This window comes from Poecilia reticulata, chromosome 10, assembly GCF_904066995.2.
Source record: "Poecilia reticulata chromosome 10, P_reticulata-male-v2, whole genome shotgun sequence".
Classification (NCBI taxonomy): Eukaryota; Metazoa; Chordata; class Actinopteri; order Cyprinodontiformes; family Poeciliidae; genus Poecilia; species Poecilia reticulata.
In genome coordinates this window covers 6,846,383-6,863,903 of record NC_088839.1, presented here as the reverse complement: position 1 = coordinate 6,863,903, position 17,521 = coordinate 6,846,383, and the positions used below count along the sequence as shown (strand labels likewise).

At 40.2% G+C, this 17,521-nt stretch overlaps 1 protein-coding gene across 1 annotated transcript; it reads right to left on the bottom strand.

Moving 5' to 3' along the window:
- Positions 1–533: 533 nt before the first annotated feature.
- On the bottom strand, positions 534–17,519 carry fmr1 (fragile X messenger ribonucleoprotein 1). Its single transcript, XM_081611582.1, is given in 15 exon segments — positions 534–7,461; positions 8,067–8,146; positions 8,691–8,891; positions 8,983–9,205; positions 10,047–10,149; positions 10,151–10,349; positions 10,434–10,512; positions 10,607–10,777; positions 12,477–12,593; positions 12,706–12,799; positions 12,896–13,044; positions 13,158–13,229; positions 13,355–13,448; positions 13,540–13,592; positions 17,117–17,519. Coding segments are annotated over 15 exon segments (1,899 nt in total). The 5' UTR covers positions 17,168–17,519; the 3' UTR covers positions 534–7,248.
- Positions 17,520–17,521: the final 2 nt, after the last annotated feature.

The following is a 17,521-nucleotide window of genomic DNA, read 5'->3' as shown; positions in this document are numbered from 1 at the left end:
AATAGCAATCGAATTGCTCGACTGAAAGATTTACATCTCTTATTATGGATCTTTAAATAAATCTATGTTTGTATCATCAACGATTTTCCAGATAAATTACTATTTTAGCATTTATTGTGTTAAGAATTTAGAAAAGATTTTCACATTTGTTCTGATACCATGGGTCCGAACCCCCTTGTAACATTGGACGTTTAAGCTGAACATTACAAATTTAACTCAGAGCTTTGCCGTGTAGATATAGTCAAATCTCTTGAACATTTCCCCATTGTAAATGGCTCCGGAACCGGAAGTAGTTATTTGGACGAGTGGCCGACAGATGCGGCAACGGAACCGAGAACGGGAGTCGAGCTCGTGACGGTCTCATCGAAGCCGTTAGCTTCTGTTTACGGGGCGCTCGCGCTAAACACTGCGCCACGCGACTCTCGGGCGATAATTTTGACAGAAAATGACAATTGTACAAACCTATTAGAGTTGTAGGGAGTAGCTTTGTGTCGTTACTATCACACTAAAAGGTACAAAAAATGCGCCCAAGATACCGGAGGAAGATCAAACTTTATTTATTGAAACTGCTTGCATACAAAATATATTGCACTATAACCAGACATGTCCACCCAAACATCTTAAATGCAGGTAGTATGTACAAAAAGAGAAAACAAAGATTAAAATGCCCAAAAAGTGCACACAAGGTTTTACAGCTTTTTGAATTACCCTGGTTTAAGTATCTACAGATGCTCTGCAAGTCGTCACTTTCTGGCAATCTATAGTTGAATAGCCCATAGGGTGAACACCTAGTATTCTTCGATGTTACCTTCTACAAATAACTGCTGTCTGACATCTGAGCTAACAATAAAAAACACAATTTGGATAGACCTCGTTTTAGCCCAAGACGAACCGCCATGGGAATAATGGCGGTTCATAAATATCTTTAAATGTCTTGACATACATACCAAATTTGATGTTTCAAGTGAAGTCAGAACAAAAGCAGGACCTTTCAGCATTTGGTAAGACTCCACTGTTTTCCGATTAAACAAACAAAACCTTCCCAAACTAAGTCAGTTCTGGTCTATAGTCAGGACAGCACTCTGTGACAATCACATGCACTCCTACACCCTATAGCCACAGACAGACTCTCCACTAATCTGTAAAGTACATACTTCCAATCAGATGGATTTCTACTTTTTTCCCCCAATTCTCTGTCGAAAAGGTCTAAATGTTGAAGGCAGGCTTCTAGACCCAACGTTCACTTTCACTAGCTTACAAAGACATTTCTAGGTGAGACACAAGTGGGTTTACAGTGATTTGCAAGTTTCAGAAGGATTGCTCCTTAACAAAAAACCATCATCATGGTTTAAACAGTTGTATTAGAATTCATATTCATGGGTTCCCATGTAGAAAACGCTGCATGGTTATGTCTTAAATGGCATCACTTAGCAGCCCATTACCATTTTGGGATCTCAAACGGTTGATTGGCCACAACCAATTCTGTCCATGCATCTCAGCATAAGTCGAAGTTCTTGATAGTTCACCCACTGAGATGAGCTTCATGCCATGAAATGAGCTCTACTGATCTCAGGTGAGCTGCTTAAATGCCAGGTTACTAGTTAACTACGTCACCACCAGTTGGTTAAAATGCTTTCAAAGCAACATCTCCTCAGTGACCTCAACCGGGTCAGCATGCAACAGTCTTCTTTCACTTTAGTGTTTTAGTTATTTACATACATTGGTCTTGTTCAGCAGTACGCTTGGTTAGTGATCTCCCTAATAATTCAACCCAAACACTGAAATATGTTTCAGCTTTTCTTCCCCACAGAACTAATTCACTCTCCTGCAGGTAAAAAAAACAACAAGCAAACAAAACACATCCCACCTGAACCCGGAGGCTCCATAAAACAACAACGCACAACCAGAGGTGAAGGGAGTTTCCTCCAATCTGGTGCGACAACAGCGCTTAAAATGAAGGTCTCTGAAACATTTATAACACTTTCCAAAAAAAAAAAAAACCCAACTAGATCAGCGTGTACCATCTATCCTGTGGGAGATAAGTCTGCCTGGCAGCACTAAAATGGTAAATAACAGTTTTTGTTGTTGAAAAAAATACCTAGGGTATTTGTAAATGACAAAAATAGGTTGGCTATTATTTCATCTGTACACGTAGAGAGCAAGAAAGTCTCAGGGTTCACTTTTAGCTAGGAATTAAAGGGAGAATCCACCATACGACGTTATGCATGTCGACATACCGTAGGACATAATACTCGCTTCAGGTTAGCCACAAGTGTTTTCTTCAAGGCTGAAACCCTTTATATTAGCGCTAGGGAGATGCTAGTGTAGACTGCAGATATGGCTAACAATCACACACACCGTCTCTTCAGTTAAAATAAACCTCTACTATCACTCTTTATGTTCTGTTATAGCTCAGAATAAACAACAAAGCTAACAATGTGATGTTTACCAGCATGTTTTTACACTTTGAAGCAATTCAAAATTAGTTTCAAGAGTTTAAGCTCAGCTAACCGTCTTTGTTGTAGCTGCTCTGAAATTAGCAACACCTTAGCTAGAACATGCTAGCATGTAGCTTCTTTTTTTCCCTTCTAATTTCAGAGTTGTTCATGACTGTTCATGAACAACTCTTTCAGCTCATGACTGTTCGAGTCATGAGCCCAAACTGTCCTTTCTTTCTAAATCTAGAATGAGAAAAGCTCCTGCAGACCATAAAACATCGAAGGGAGTCATGAAATCCAGATCAGCCCCATCGCCAAGCCATATTATTTCATACCCCGGTGATGCCATTTTGTCACTTCTAACATTCTGTACCCAAGTATTAAAATCATTGCATTGTCTGATTTTGTTTATTATTGACATTTTTATGAACTATAGTGATAAAAATAAAAACACCTTACATCTGGGTGGTCGATATTTCTTGGGGTGATTCCTCTACATTTCCTTAGAGTAGACTTCGAGAAGATAATGGAGAGTTTCTTAAAATTTCTTTTGTCAAAGTGAGTACAAGCTGAAGGTTTAGCTGGTATAAAATGCCATTTGGCACACAAATCTCCCCGAATAAAAAAAAAAAAAAAAAAAAACTTATGCAGAAGACAATCAAAACTCTAAAGGTATGAAATGACAAGGGGACCAACCAATCAGAACCCACAAAAATCGCCAACTTGTGTATAAAATGGCCCAGAAATGTTTATTTTACTCATCACTACAACAGTCGCAGATTTGGGGGCAACAGACAATCTAAAGTGTTCATGAAATCTTGACATTTGCTTTAATACTGTCATCGTCATACAGTTTCCATCAATCATTAGGTCAAATTCCCTGAGTGGGTTCAGTATTTTATTCAGTTTTGGGTAGATTTTCATAAAGTCAGATGAAAACCAACTCCCTCTGCAAAGCTGTTCATATCAACCATATTTCAACCAAATCCTACTTTACTGCACAGCATTGAGTTTATTCTGGAGCTCAAGCATTTAGCCCGATATTAAACAAAAACAAGAAAAAAATAGCATAAGAGAGCATTTTAAACAATTGTACAAATCTTTTCCTAAACAAATAATGACATCATTATATACAGTATGCCACCCTCCCTTCTTGTTTTGTTTTTTTTTGTCTTAAAACCGCAGATGCTCTACTGACAATACATAGGTTACTTTCACTGGAACCATTGGTTGATGAGCTGGTTTGAATCCTTACCAGAGAAACTAAATGCAACACGGCTGCAGTGTAAACAAGTGAAAGCAAAGTCTTAACATATTAGTGATGGAGAAATTAACAAACATAATTGAAAAGGGGGTAAAAAAAAAAGACTTCTAAAACAACTTGTTTCATCATTTATTACTCATGTCACCACTTTCTAAAATGTTATATAAAGTTCTACATGTCACTGACTCTAAGGTGTACGCTTTCAGCTCATGACTGGATACTCAAGCCAAACACCTATTTAAAAAAAAAATATGTCAAAGTCTACTGAATGTCTTTAAAGTCCAGAAGAAAGATGTTCATGCAATGAAGGTATAAAAAAAAAAATAAAAAAATGAACCTGGCCTAACCACAGCCACCTCTTCGGTTCATATATCAGGTGTTAAAGCGGCTTTAGGAGCCGGTTCACTTACCGCTTCACACCCAGAAACAAAACTTTAAAAAGGGTGCATGTGAGGGCCGAGCGGCCACTCGAGGCCTGCACAGAATTTCACAGATGAGCTGTCAGGCTTCAGTCTGACGCTACAGATGCAACACCTAGAGGTCCAGCGCTTACAGCAGCCACCGTCCTTATGCGCCGACACCACCACACTCATGAACTTTTACTTCTTTGCCTTCAGACTTCAGCCAAAGCTTCGAGAGCTCAAGTCAAGTAAGTTTTTTTTTTTACCATCTTGAGACACTGAATTATCCTCCATCCCTGATTTATTCATCTAGGTTGTGATGCTAGCCATAATCAAAGGCACGTGTCACAAAATTAGACTCAAGGTTTCCCCCCTACGCACTGAGCTGTCAGTCAGTCGCAGATTAAAGTAATTCAGACTTTCCTTTAGAAAGGTTTGCTTCTTCTCAAGAGTTGTGTCAAAGGTTTTGCTTTTAGTAGGATTTATGAAGCAGGCCACAAGAAACTTTAGATGTCTAGCATTAATATGAAGGTTTCGTCACGTCCAGCTAATAGTGAAGCTAATCGTCTAAATTTGACTATTTTTTAAAACCATCCCTACAATTATGCAAATCTTGATGAATTATAATATATTGTTCAATAGCTGCGTTTCCATTGATTACAAAATGGCGCATTTCAAAAATAAATTCACTTAAACGGCAGTAAAAAAAAAAAAACACTTGTTTTTCGGTAAAATATATATTTTTTTATTGTATCAAAAGAGTTCTGTCGCAAAACTGCAATGGAAATGGGTTTGTTTTTGCATCACACACGAGTCAAATGACCAACAACCAGATGTTACCACTGGTAGAAACCAAGAAGAAGAAAACGACAGGAAGCATTTGAGGATAACGGCGCGTATCATGACTCATTGCGTGAACAAGCTTATTCACAATTTCAAATGCTTTTTGTTTTTTTGCGACAAAGTTCTGTGCACATTTTTAATGGAAACGCAGCTAGTGAGAATTATGAAAAAGACTTGATAGCTTCTGAAATATTTGTGTTAAATAAAGTCTACGGATTCGTTGATAAACCTAATCTTAGTCATTTTGTTTCCTAAATCATAACACCTCTCTACATTAGCCCATGTCCTTTATCGGGGTCGGTTTGAATAATAGAAAAAAGTGACAGTAAATCAACTTTTAAGGCTTTCTCCCCCAGCTAAATCAAACTGCTCTCTTCCATGCAAGAAAATCCACAGAAATCGATGAATACAACGTTAAAACGCGTCATGATTACAGTTCACACCCATCATATTGTTTTGACCTCCATTATGTAAATTGTACAAAAAAAAAAAAAACCTCAGGGACTTTAACTTTAAAAACAGCCATTTCTCCCATGAAGAATCACAGAATCTCCTTTGTACATCTGTACGCTGATGACTGTTTCCTTTAAAATTTGCTAAATTTACAGAGGAGGAGGAACATAAACCCAAGGCACAAACATAAAGGAGCCTCAAGGTGACTGAAAAACGAGAAGCTCACACAGTTTATGAAAAAAACCACAGGCACATAATGACCGCTTCACTGACTATTGTAGCCGTAGGAAAATGTCTCGTTTTGGTCTTCGTTTGCAAGAAACAGCCAAAATGTGATTTTGAAGAAAAAAAGGCAAACAGGAAAGGGATAGATCACAAATATGTTGGACAAGCAGAACGTGGGGAGGGAGTAAAAACTTCAACTAAAAACAACTGATATTTCATCTACAGTTAGACAAATATGTTTAATAAATGAAAAGGCTTGACGAATGAATAAATTAAACAGGAGAACTGTCCTGTTTGAGCCATTTCATCTTCCCTCCACTTAAAAGGACTGTTTTAATGTAAATAGAGCCAGAAACCAAAGTAAAATGCAGGTTAGGAGTCTTCACCTGACAGCTCTTTAGTACCACCCTGTGAATCAGTGCAGTATCGTCTAAACCCAGTGCAGGCGTGCTGCGATGAATCCGTATACGAGCATCAATCTTCTATTTTACAGGCTGGAGCCATGAGTCAGTGGTTTCTTTTTCCCCTTTCTCTCACCGTATCATCAATCTGTTCACAAGAGAGGTGGAGCGTTTATTTATTTTTTTTTTTACAAAATGACAGTTGACATCGACGTAGTACAAACCTAGACTTTAGGAAGTTGCTGCTGAGTTTTAATTTGCTTTTTAAAAAAAACAAAATAAAACAGATATTTCACACCAGCTGGCCTCAGGTTTAAGTCTGTATGCTTCAGAAGAAACGGGGTTCGACAGCTTACAATATTTAGGCATCAAAACCAAACACAGGCCTTTTCAAATAACAGCGTGATGTAGAGCGTCGCTTTTAGGAGTGCATACCTGTTTGTATTTCAGTGTGGATAAAAAGGTAGAAAATAAAAGTAAAGTGCCATCTGCAAACATTTTTCCCCACAACCAAACATCTTCCCACAGGGACAAAAAAAAATCTCAGATTTGCGACTTTTTTTTTTTTTTTTTTTTTTTCCGAACAGGTACGTTGTAGAAAGTTGGTTTTGGGTGACTTTGAATATGTTGAATTTTGGGAGCTTTAGAGAAGCAAAATGTGCATCTGTACCAGGGGGGGGGGAGAAGGGGAATTGTTTGGACACAGCGAAGTCCACGATCATCTCTAAGAGTTAAAAACGTTGAAACTTTTGCCAAATGGGTGAAATTGTTTCCAAAGATTTCTGCCGCCGCCGTCGTTCCCGTTTTCTCATGCGAGTAAGCACGAATGGGACTGAAGGAGAAAAAAAAAAAACTCCCCAAAAAATACATATTTGTGGTGTTGACGGAGTGAAATGGGAGCGCTTTTTTTCCCCCCTCAGCTAACCCTTCTGTCACAGAGGAGCTTTCGTCAAAACCTTCTTCTTCTTCTCCTCTTGTCCCGAAACAGTCCAGAGAAGAACAGGAGACAACAGCAGGCGGGAACGGATCAAGACTTCGCTAAACGTTTCCATGCCGATGGAAATGTGTGTCCTCTTGTGTGCGACAAAGACGAGAAAAAGACCAAAAAATAAAATTTAAAAAATACGCCAGAGACTATAAGATGGTGTATGAGAAGTTGCCTGTGTGTGAGCGTGTGTGTGTGTGTGTGTGTGTGTGTGTGAGAAGGTCCTCCGTGGGTGCGTCTACGACACTCCGTTCACCAGCGCCGGAGCGTCCTGTTTGTCCTTCTTCATCACCCGGTCTCTCAGGGGTCTCTGATGGTGATGGCGGGACTGGCCGTCCCCCCCGACGGCAATGCCGCTCTGGGATGAAGAAGGTCCTCCTCCTCCTCCTCCTCCTCCTCGGCCGCCCGATGAGTGCTGCACGCTGCGCTCGTTGTTCCCATCCACACGGATCTGCAGGGCAAAACAGAGCATTACATCCGCTCCTACACTCCCAGGCTTTTGTAAACATATTCATCCCTCATGACTGTAACTAGAGATGCACCGATCTGATATCAACACCTATATCAGTACAGATATTGAACAAAATTCTTTCTGTGACAGTGTGCCTGATCCGTGAGGGTGGATCTATTCAGTCTAATTCTATGCTTTGTGCTTTGACATCATGCTTTATTTATTTCCTGTGACAGGCCAATAAATACTAAACAACATAATTGAGAGGAAAATGATAGTTGGTGTAACTAAGACGTACAAAATCTTTGACAAAGACGAGATTCAGTTTTTTTGAGGCCAAATGAAACTAAAATGAAACTAAAATCAACCACACTCCGTTCACCAGCGGCGGAGCGTCTTGTTTGTCCTTCTTCATCCCCCAGATGGGAGCCAAATTAAATTGTCTTCATTTGGCCAATTCAATGGCCAATGGGACAGGACATCACCTGTCCCTACGCCCGTGAGCCACAAACGGCCCATGGGCCACACTTTGGACACCCTTGGTTTGAGTTGCTGAAATCCAGAGATGAAAATAATTTCTGTTGCTCATATTAGTAAAAGTTCACCTGCAGACTGTCTTCCTGGCCTCGAGGTTTTGGGTCCCTTACATGACGAGGTCTTGGCTCGCCCCACTGCATGTCATCACCTAGGCAACACAAAAACAAATACCTTTTAGTCAAAAGAAAGAGACATTTATAATAAACCTAAAGTGAAAACCGCCTTTATTCCGAAGACAATCTAGATGATGGTTATCAGTTACAAAAAAAAAGTGGTCACATTCTTTAGATTTTTCATTTAATTAGTTGAGCCTTTTTTAATGCAATATTAAAAATACAGTAAACGACGCAAATAAACCATTAAAATCCTTATTCAGATAGGAGAAAACATTGCATTGCCTAATGCAGTAACATACATTCATGTAGTCAACTTGAACTGGGAGAATATAAAAAAATGCCACTTGAGTTTTGAGTATATTTACAGACAGGTGTTTATATTTGAAAATGTTTTTTGTAGCAAATGGCCCTTTTAAAAATCTGCATACTAAAGTTAAAGATTAATCAATTAATTAATCAGTAGACGAAATAATCGATTAATCACAATTAATCCGATTAATCGTGTCAGCCCAACAAACAAAGATTTGTATTCATTTCAGGTTGCTAACCTCTTGCTAGCAGAATAACAATAATCACCTTTATACCCTCCCCCTCCTCTCCCTCTGCCCCCGCGGCCCCTCAGGGCCCCCCCTCCGGCTCGTTTCCTGCCGTCTGTCCGCCTGGGCAGCGACCCGCCCCCCGTCATCAGCTCCTCGGTGGGTGCCAGGGACCAGTCGCTCAGCTCCTCTCGGTGGTCTGACTCCGTCTCCGAAGCGTTGGACGCCTCTGAGTTGGTGCCTGTGGAGTCGAAAGAGTTTATGGTAAACAAGGACGTTTACCGCAAACTTCCTTGTTTATGAGGAAACAGGAAGAGTTACGGTGAGCACACCTGAGGTAAACGCCGCCCCGCCCCCTCTCCGGCCCCGTCCGCCTCTTCCTCCCAAGTAGGGCTTCCCACCTCCTGCTCCTCTGCCCATCCCCATCCCGTTATCGAACACATAGGATTTGTCTTTGGGGTTTCGGGGGCCTGTCCCTCCCCCTCCGCCCCCGCCCCCTATCTGTCGCAGCTGCTCGTCAATCTGAAGGCGCTCCAAGCGCAGCTGGTCCACCTCCTGCAGACACAGAAACAGGAAATTACATTCCCAGAGAGATGACAGTCGTGACCAGATTGTGAGCTGGTGTACGTCCAGTAAGAAAAAAAAAAAAAACTAGGGGTGCATCGATTGCAGATTTTTGGTCGATCACCAATCTTTATCACAATTTCTGCGATTTCCTTTTGAATTTGGTTTCATTTCAACTTTTAAAAGAAATGTAAGACTTTTTAAGACCAGCATGAATGACATTTAAGTCCTATGTAAACGGAAAATAAAATTTTTATGAAAAATGTCATCTGTTATACATTTGCACTCTCACGATACACAGAAAAAAAGCTAGCTAGTTAGACAGCAACAGTTTATTAGCAGCTAATAAACTTAAAGTAGCCTCAACAGCATTTAGTCACAAAACGTCCCTACATACTAGCTGAAATAGTCCAGCCTCAACAAAGTTTAAGACCTGGAATAAACGCATTTAAGGGCAACTTTGATTTATTTATTTTTAATTAATTTGAGACATTTTAAAGGCCTTAATTATATGTACAAGAACTGGACACTTTAAGGCTTTTTAGGGCTGCGTGGACAGTCCGTTTAAAAAGCCTGACCTACCAATTCTGATTTTGGCTGATACCAATTTTTCTATCTGAAAAGTTGTTAAATATTGATTCTGTCAGTCATTCCTCGTAAAATACTGCAGTGGCTGATTTTCAGATCTTTATGGAGACAATATAAAATCGGAGGATTGGATTGGTTTTACTTCTAAGTATCATCAATCTCCCAAAATTAAGGAAATTGTTGCAGATTTATCAGTGCACAAATAAACAACACTATTAATCTGCCTTTGGGATGCAATACTCACCTTAAGGTAATTGAGGTGATAGTCCAGGAGCACCGTTGCATTGGAAATACTTTCCTTGGTCCCCACAAACACAAATGGCACCATTCCCTGAAGAAGAACATCAAACATGGTTTGAAGTGGAAGAGATGTGAAGAAAATCCAGAAACTGAGGCGTTTTCATCCCGACACCACTGACCTCATCCGCTGCTGCCGCAGCCGCTGCCGAGGGCTTCTTGTCGTTCTCCGGCTCGATTCGAACCCTCACCACACCGGACTTATCCACCACTTCCTGGATCAGCTTGCCATTCTTTCCGATCACTTTTCCTGCAGGGGGCCCGAATCCGGTCAGTGGCGAGAGAAAGCAAATATGAACTAAAGGGTCAGAGCGCATGATCTCGTTATGCTCACCGACTAAGTTTCGGGGAACTTTGATGATATCTTCGGAAAACTCCAGGTAGCTCCTAGCTATTCGGACTGCATCCTGGTCCTGGGAAAAGCAGACCAATTAAAAGGTCGTTACCCTCTTCTTCATCACGTAGTACCTCGTTGGTGTGGCAGTTGATCTGGAGCAGCCTGCCTACCTCCCCGTATATGTGGAAGGTGCACGTTTCTTCGTCCAGGTCGATGTTAGTGACTCCGGGGACTTTTCGCGCCTGCTGAATGTTGGCCCCATGAGTCCCGATGGCCAGACCCATCAGGTCATCCCGTACCGCAAACTGCTCATGAAACCGAGATGCCAACTGTCTGGAACTCTGAAATAAACAAAAATACATAAATAATTCAAATTATTTGCCTTTTATGACAAATATCCACAACTTAAACGTATTTTATGGCTCTAAACCAGTGTTTTTCAACCTTTTTCGAGCCAAGGTACATTGTTTTAATTGAAAAAATCCCGAGGCACACCACCAACCAAAAATGTAAACAAAGATACTCTGTAGCCACCTATATTACATATATTGTCATTCTTATCTAAGTCTCTTGAATAGGAATCAAATAAACACAAAAATGCATTATCACATTTTACATTTCTTATTTCAAATTGCACTTAACATGTCCACTTCAAAAATACCCCTGAACAGCAACAACACTGTGGTGTTAAATTTAAAGAAGTTGTAGAAAACTTCAAACTGTTTTACAAACTAATCCACAAGCATCTTATAGCCAGAATACAGAAAATAATTCTTATTCTGAAAGAAGCAATAATATTTGGGAAACATTTCACTTCATATTCACTGTTACAATATGAAGAGTTGCATGTACAAAATGTCAATATCTGTATATTTTACCCACCTAGTGTGAAAGCTGTGCATGTTTGGATGAAAACAGCTGATTTTCTGGCAGAAATTGAAGAAAGACAAAGCTCTTCCTCAACAGCTCTCAGTCTCTCTCTGGTTTTAGTTTTTTTAGTAGCCAGACTAGAGAAGCTCATTTCACACAGATATGTTGTGGAAAATGAACTCATGCTCTTTCCAACTACTGCTGAGCTTCTCTGTCTTTTCCATCACAGTCTTGCTAGATTCAGTGCTCTCACCGCTACCTGCAACACTCATGCATCACTAATTCTCTTGTTTTAATGTAAAATGCTCTGTACCTACTGCCATCTAGTGGTAAGAAAATTACATGATTACGCCGCTAGTCATTACTACAGCAGACACTCGAAGGTGGCATTATTTGCAGATAATTCATTTTCAAAAAATCTTTTAAAATCAATTACCGTTTTTTTCGGACTATAGAGCGCACCATAATAGCACCTTCAATTTTTTTTGAAAAAAACACAAAAACTGGAAGCTGCTCTCAATTTTCCATAAGGACCCAGCAGAGTGCTGCGTCCTAATAAATCTGCTGCATATATTAAGGACGCAGCACTCAGTCTCCAAAGCCGAACCATGGTTTCGTTCACACCGAGCTTAAATGCAGCGGCTCTATTTCCTTCCTGTAGTGCCAGATCGACAGCCCTCAACTTAAAAGCTGCTTGATATGAGTTTCAAAACATTTCTCCATCGTGCCTGCTGCTTAAAAATACCCCTGAACAGGTTGAAAATTAGCACGTTCTTCTTTTGATTTACAATTTTGACTTCTAATGATTCACTTCCTGCTAGAGAGCCCCCTGGTGGTTGAAAAAAAATACACAGCAAAGCCACAGAGGGCTACAATCCGCATGGTTCAAAGCTTAGAAAAAAAGTAGCAGCTTATAGTCCGAAAAATACGGTACCGTAGGTGAAATTGAATAATTTCGACGGCACACCTGACGATCACTCACGCCACACTAGTGTGCCGCGGAACAGTGGTTGAAAAACACTGCTCTAAACAAAATAATTTAGCTGAAGAAAAAACCTCTTCCAATTTCAAAGGATTGCAGACTCCTGATCTTAACAAAAGCAAACGGATGACGTGCTTGTAACCAGAGTGAAACCATCTCAAAGGGTGTGAACAGTTTTGTGAGCGTACCTCCAGCTGCCTGCTGGCCTCCTCGTTCCGCATCATGAGCGACAGTTTGGTGCGGAGGCTCCTGAAGTGCATGTCGCTCATCATGTTGGCCCGCTTTGTCGTGACCTCGTTCACCGACTGCAACAGGAGGTAAAGCCGGATTTCACTCAACAAGGCGGTGCGTCCGGACACATCCACACAATCCACAACTCAGGCAGACCACTATGAATGTTCAAATCTGCTGACGAACCAAGATGACCAGCTGCTTTTTCTCAGAGTCGTAGGTGATGCTGAACGCGCCGACAGCTTTCTTGAAGTCTTTGTGCGCCGACTCCTTGGAGCACCTGGAAATGCGACGTACCATACGAGTCGTTATGTTTTATTTTTGTTTGTGTTTATAGAACTGAAAAGGGGCGGTGTGGGTTATGAATGAGACTTGCATCTGTCGCAGGTCTTCGGGGACTTCCAGCCTGATCTTGATGAAGGTGCTTTTGGTGGCTGGCTTGTTCGGGTTGACCGGCCGTAACCGCTCCAGCGTTACGATCTCGTTCAGCGTGGCGTCGCACGCCGCGTACTCGATCACGTAAAACTGAAAACAGGAGAAGGTGAGGGTCAAGGGTTCCTAAAGGAACATTTACAACGTTTTTACCAAACTAAAATCTATTCTAACGGTTGAATAAAGATACGTGGATCCAGCCGTACCTCTCCTTTGACCATGCGAACCTTGGCCAGCCACCATCCACACGGCTCCTTGTCATTCGCTCTGGAGTACACCTGACAAACACACACAGTTCATTTCTCAATAACCTTTGCATTGATTCTCAATAGCTTGTGTTTTAACTCCATTCTTTGTGCTCAAGTTTTAGCGATTCTTGAAAAGAAAACGGAACCACTCCCACCTCAACTTCATCGCTTTCATTTATCTCTTTGCTGAAGCCTGTCGGAGGGGGGAAGCGAACGTCCTGGAACGGGATCTGACGCTCCGGCTGCCAACTGGGACACGCAAACAGTAAAAACAGACTTCATAACGTTGGCCTAAGATGAAAACACAGCCATTATTTTTGCCTTTTAATACATTACTCACTTGTTTTCAAATGCCACAGTGACGGATCCCTCGTGGACGTCCTTCACAAAAGCCTGAAAGAAGAGCAAAAAAATTAATATTTACAGTGATGCATTGCTCTGGTAAAAAAAAAAAAAAATAGGAAAACATAAAAATAAACAAGCCTCTGCCATTAATGCAACTGATTCACACAAAAGAGGATGAGGGACATCAAGAAATTATGATTTTTAATACAATATTAATTTTTTTTTGCAGATTTCTGACTTTCTGCGAAAATTCTGACTTTCACAAAATTCAGAATTTTTTTCACAAAATTTAGACTTTTCTCTAAATTAAGAATTTTTTTCATAAATTTCAGACTCGCCTCAGAATCGACTTTTTTTGCAGTTCCGACATTTTCCGCAGAATTCTTACCTTCTTTGCTAACTTCTGAGTTTTTCTTAAAATTTTGACTTTCATTCTCATTAAAGAATTCGTTTTCTTTCTTTTTTCTGTGGCTCTATTCCTCTTCCACAGATTCCGTAAGACATTTGACTCCAGTTTGACAGTATCTTTCTACAATGTGCATTCATGTGCATAAAAGATTGCAAATAGGACACATCCTGCCTGTAAGGAAACGACTAATTCAAAGATTCAGAGTGTTGCCTCAGGAGTAGCACCGGGCTTAAAGGCTTGCTGTCAGCGACGGATGAAATCAAGTAAAAACAGAAGTTTCCCATAAACCTCTGAAATAGTCAGTAAAAGCTTTCTTAAAACCTCCCTGAGTTGTAAAAGTGAACAGGATTACAGTTAAGGAGTCACACTAATCCAAGTAAAAACTAACAAATGTTCATGTGCTGGTAGTGAAGTCGGCGTTTTTCTGCTGCCATCATTAGTGTGCATTCACACTAGAGCTGCTAAGCCGCTTTAATCAAACTCTAGTTCATTTGCCTACATAGTCCAGTTCTTTAGTGGAGGTGTGAATGCATAATCGAACTCTGTTGTGGACCAACAAACTGAACTGTGGTGCAACCAAAACAAACGAACCAGTCTAGCAGTAATGGAAGACATTACCAAACACAAAAGAGAAATCAAACAACCACTAAAATCTGATGTTTCTCCATTTTTGTTTACATGTTATAAAGCAGGAAGTCGCTTTCAAGTGCCTTCTTCAGACGTTTTTGTGCCGTTTCCTTCACTGTTTCTTGGTGCAGCGCCATCGCAGGCGAGGAGGGGAACAGGCTTTTCAAAGGCTTTAGATTGTTTGACAAAGTGCAGTATGAAAGACAATCGCGTCAACTGAAAATGTAACAAATGTTGCAGTTTTGGCCACAATTGAAGAGTCAACCAGACCATCAAGTCTGAAAACAGACCAAGAACAAAATTTATGTTACGTTAACTCTCTCACACACACACACCAGACATTTAAACCACCCCTAACCGTAAAAATACGTGAGGGTCCACAGCATTACGCTTGTCAGACTTAAAAAAGTTACTGAATACAGCAGAGACTTTCCTAAATAGGCTACATAAACGAGTAGACACACACTAAACAATTGTCTAATGTTTTTAATCAAGCTCCTGTTCTAATTCAATATCCGTCACAAAAGCATTTTAAATTTACTCTATAAAGAAACTGAAATATCTGCCCAATTATTACTCCTGTTTTTCCATCACTTAGAAGATTCCTGGTTCACACAAATTGAGAGTTTTTTTTGTTTTTTTTGTTGACAACATTCTGAACATTTAGGTTTTAGTATCTGTATGTTTCCCACAGGTCACACCAAAAATACTGACGCTAGCTTCTGATTTGGGAGTGTGATAAAGAGTTATTTCACAAATATTTGGCACCTAAACCAGTTTGGGTAAACTTCACTTCATAATCCATAGTTATTTTTAGGGCAACATGCATGATGAGAAAAGTTGCTATTATTTAGCGTTAAACTGGACTTTAGGGCGACGTCTTCAGTCTGTGCTAAGGCAACCAACTAACATGGCTGCTAATTGACATGATGAACTCCTTAGACTTGTCGGATCTAGATTGGATTATTCTTCTTTAAAAACTGCTTTGTTTTCTTAGTTAACAGTTTCAAATCTGTGATTGAAATATTTTATTTGTAAAGCTAAAGTGCTAGCCAGTTTTTTTCAGTTCCAGTTTAAGAAATATAGGGACCAATTTAACCCTGATACCACAGGCCTAGAGCCCACCTGTTTATTCTGTAACGTTGATTTTTATTTTTTGACAACAGATTAAGGTTAAGGGGTCAATAATGTCAACACTTTTAGCCAATATGTAACCATTTTTATAATCGTCAGACTGGCAAGTTACACGCCGTGCAAACAAGTGCCAGAAATCAACCACACAGCATGGTAGGAAAAGGCATAGAGTTGTAAAGGAGAGAAAAAGGAAGGTATAACAAGATGTTGAACAGGTTTGTATATAAAGGATGTATATGTTTACTGGTGTTCGATGGATACAGATGATCTGCTTTTGTACGTTTTAGGACAAGAATCCCCCTTCCCAAATCGACACTTTATAGTGCGTGCGATCTGGTTGCAATGCCTAAATCAAATATAAAATGGACATTTTGTTCAGTAACATTGCTTCTGTGGAATACAGCATATGTTTGTTGATTTAAAGCAGCTAAGTTTTATGAAATTCAACACATCTTAGATCACACACTGATTGTCAGAAGTGTGGCTCTCTCAGAAGTGTGGCTCTCTTCAGTGAGATATTTCCTGACTGGCAACCTGCATCAACAACCCAGTCTAACCAGTTCATTTACAGCCAGTTTTTTTTTTTTACAATCAACTTTAATTAGTCTCTTATAAGCATCTTTTTTTATTATTATTACTACGAGTAAAAAATATTTTTTGTCAAGAGCTTAATAACTTAACAGCAAAATGTAAATAACAATAATAATAAAAAGTCATATTTAGTTTAAAAAAAAAATCTCTGACATCATCTAAATTTAAGTTATGTCTGTTTTTATCATATTACAGAAGATAGAGTGCTAACCTGATTTTCTTTAATCGTTTACTTGATTTGTACTGTCAAATAAAGCCTAGAAGCTCAAAAAATACACCAACGTCAGTCGCTTTTCATACACACTTGAAAAAACGATTAAATCCAACTCCATCGATTTCAAGACTGGGACTAATTCAGTCTGTTATTGGTATTAGCATACTCTGATTTGTTCATTCTCCAACCAAGCAGCCATTGCTACCATTTGTTGCTAATTTATTAATCGTCTTGGCTGAAACATCATTGTAAGTTCAGTTGTTTGCATCTGTAAGAAGCTCCTCTCCATCACTTAAACGGAAACAATCACGTAGCCTAAATTAACCGCTCTAGTTTCGCAGACACCCGGCCGGGATGTGGACGTTAATTAAGCTCGCATTACGGGGGGAAACACAAATAAAACGTAAAGGTTTTGTCTTCTGGTTTATTATTACACCAACCAACCGATCTAGGTGGAGGCTGGTCACAGACAAGAGGCCCACATCCACCAACAGGCATCGCAGGGCTAGCTCGGCGCTGTTATTTTGTTATCCATTGTTTATATTTGAACAAACTATGGCAACTGTAGCAAAGCGCGGTGTAATTTATGTAACTTACCTTATAAAAGGCTCCACTTGTCCCTCTCACTTCCACTACAAGCTCCTCCATGACGCAACTTATCACAGCTCGCTAGCTAGCTAACTACAGTTAGCAATGTTAGCAGCTAGCAAGCTGGCTAGCCCGCTGCTAGCCAAGGTAGAGTTTCCAACCGTGGGCTTCCCTGCTTTGTCAAATGACGCTGCCAGCTGGATGGAAGAAGAGGCTAAGGTAACCGTGCGCGACGGTGACGTTGTTCTTCGTTTTGCACCGTTCGTCAAATCTCTGTCTGCTCTTCGCGGCTTTTTAATTCGGAGCGAATAAGAAAATGAAAGGCAGATGGCTGTCCAAGTTAGCCCGTGGAGTTAGCTGGTTTATGTTAATGCTGTGTGATTAGTCGGGAGGCAGCTACTGCTGGCTGGCTGC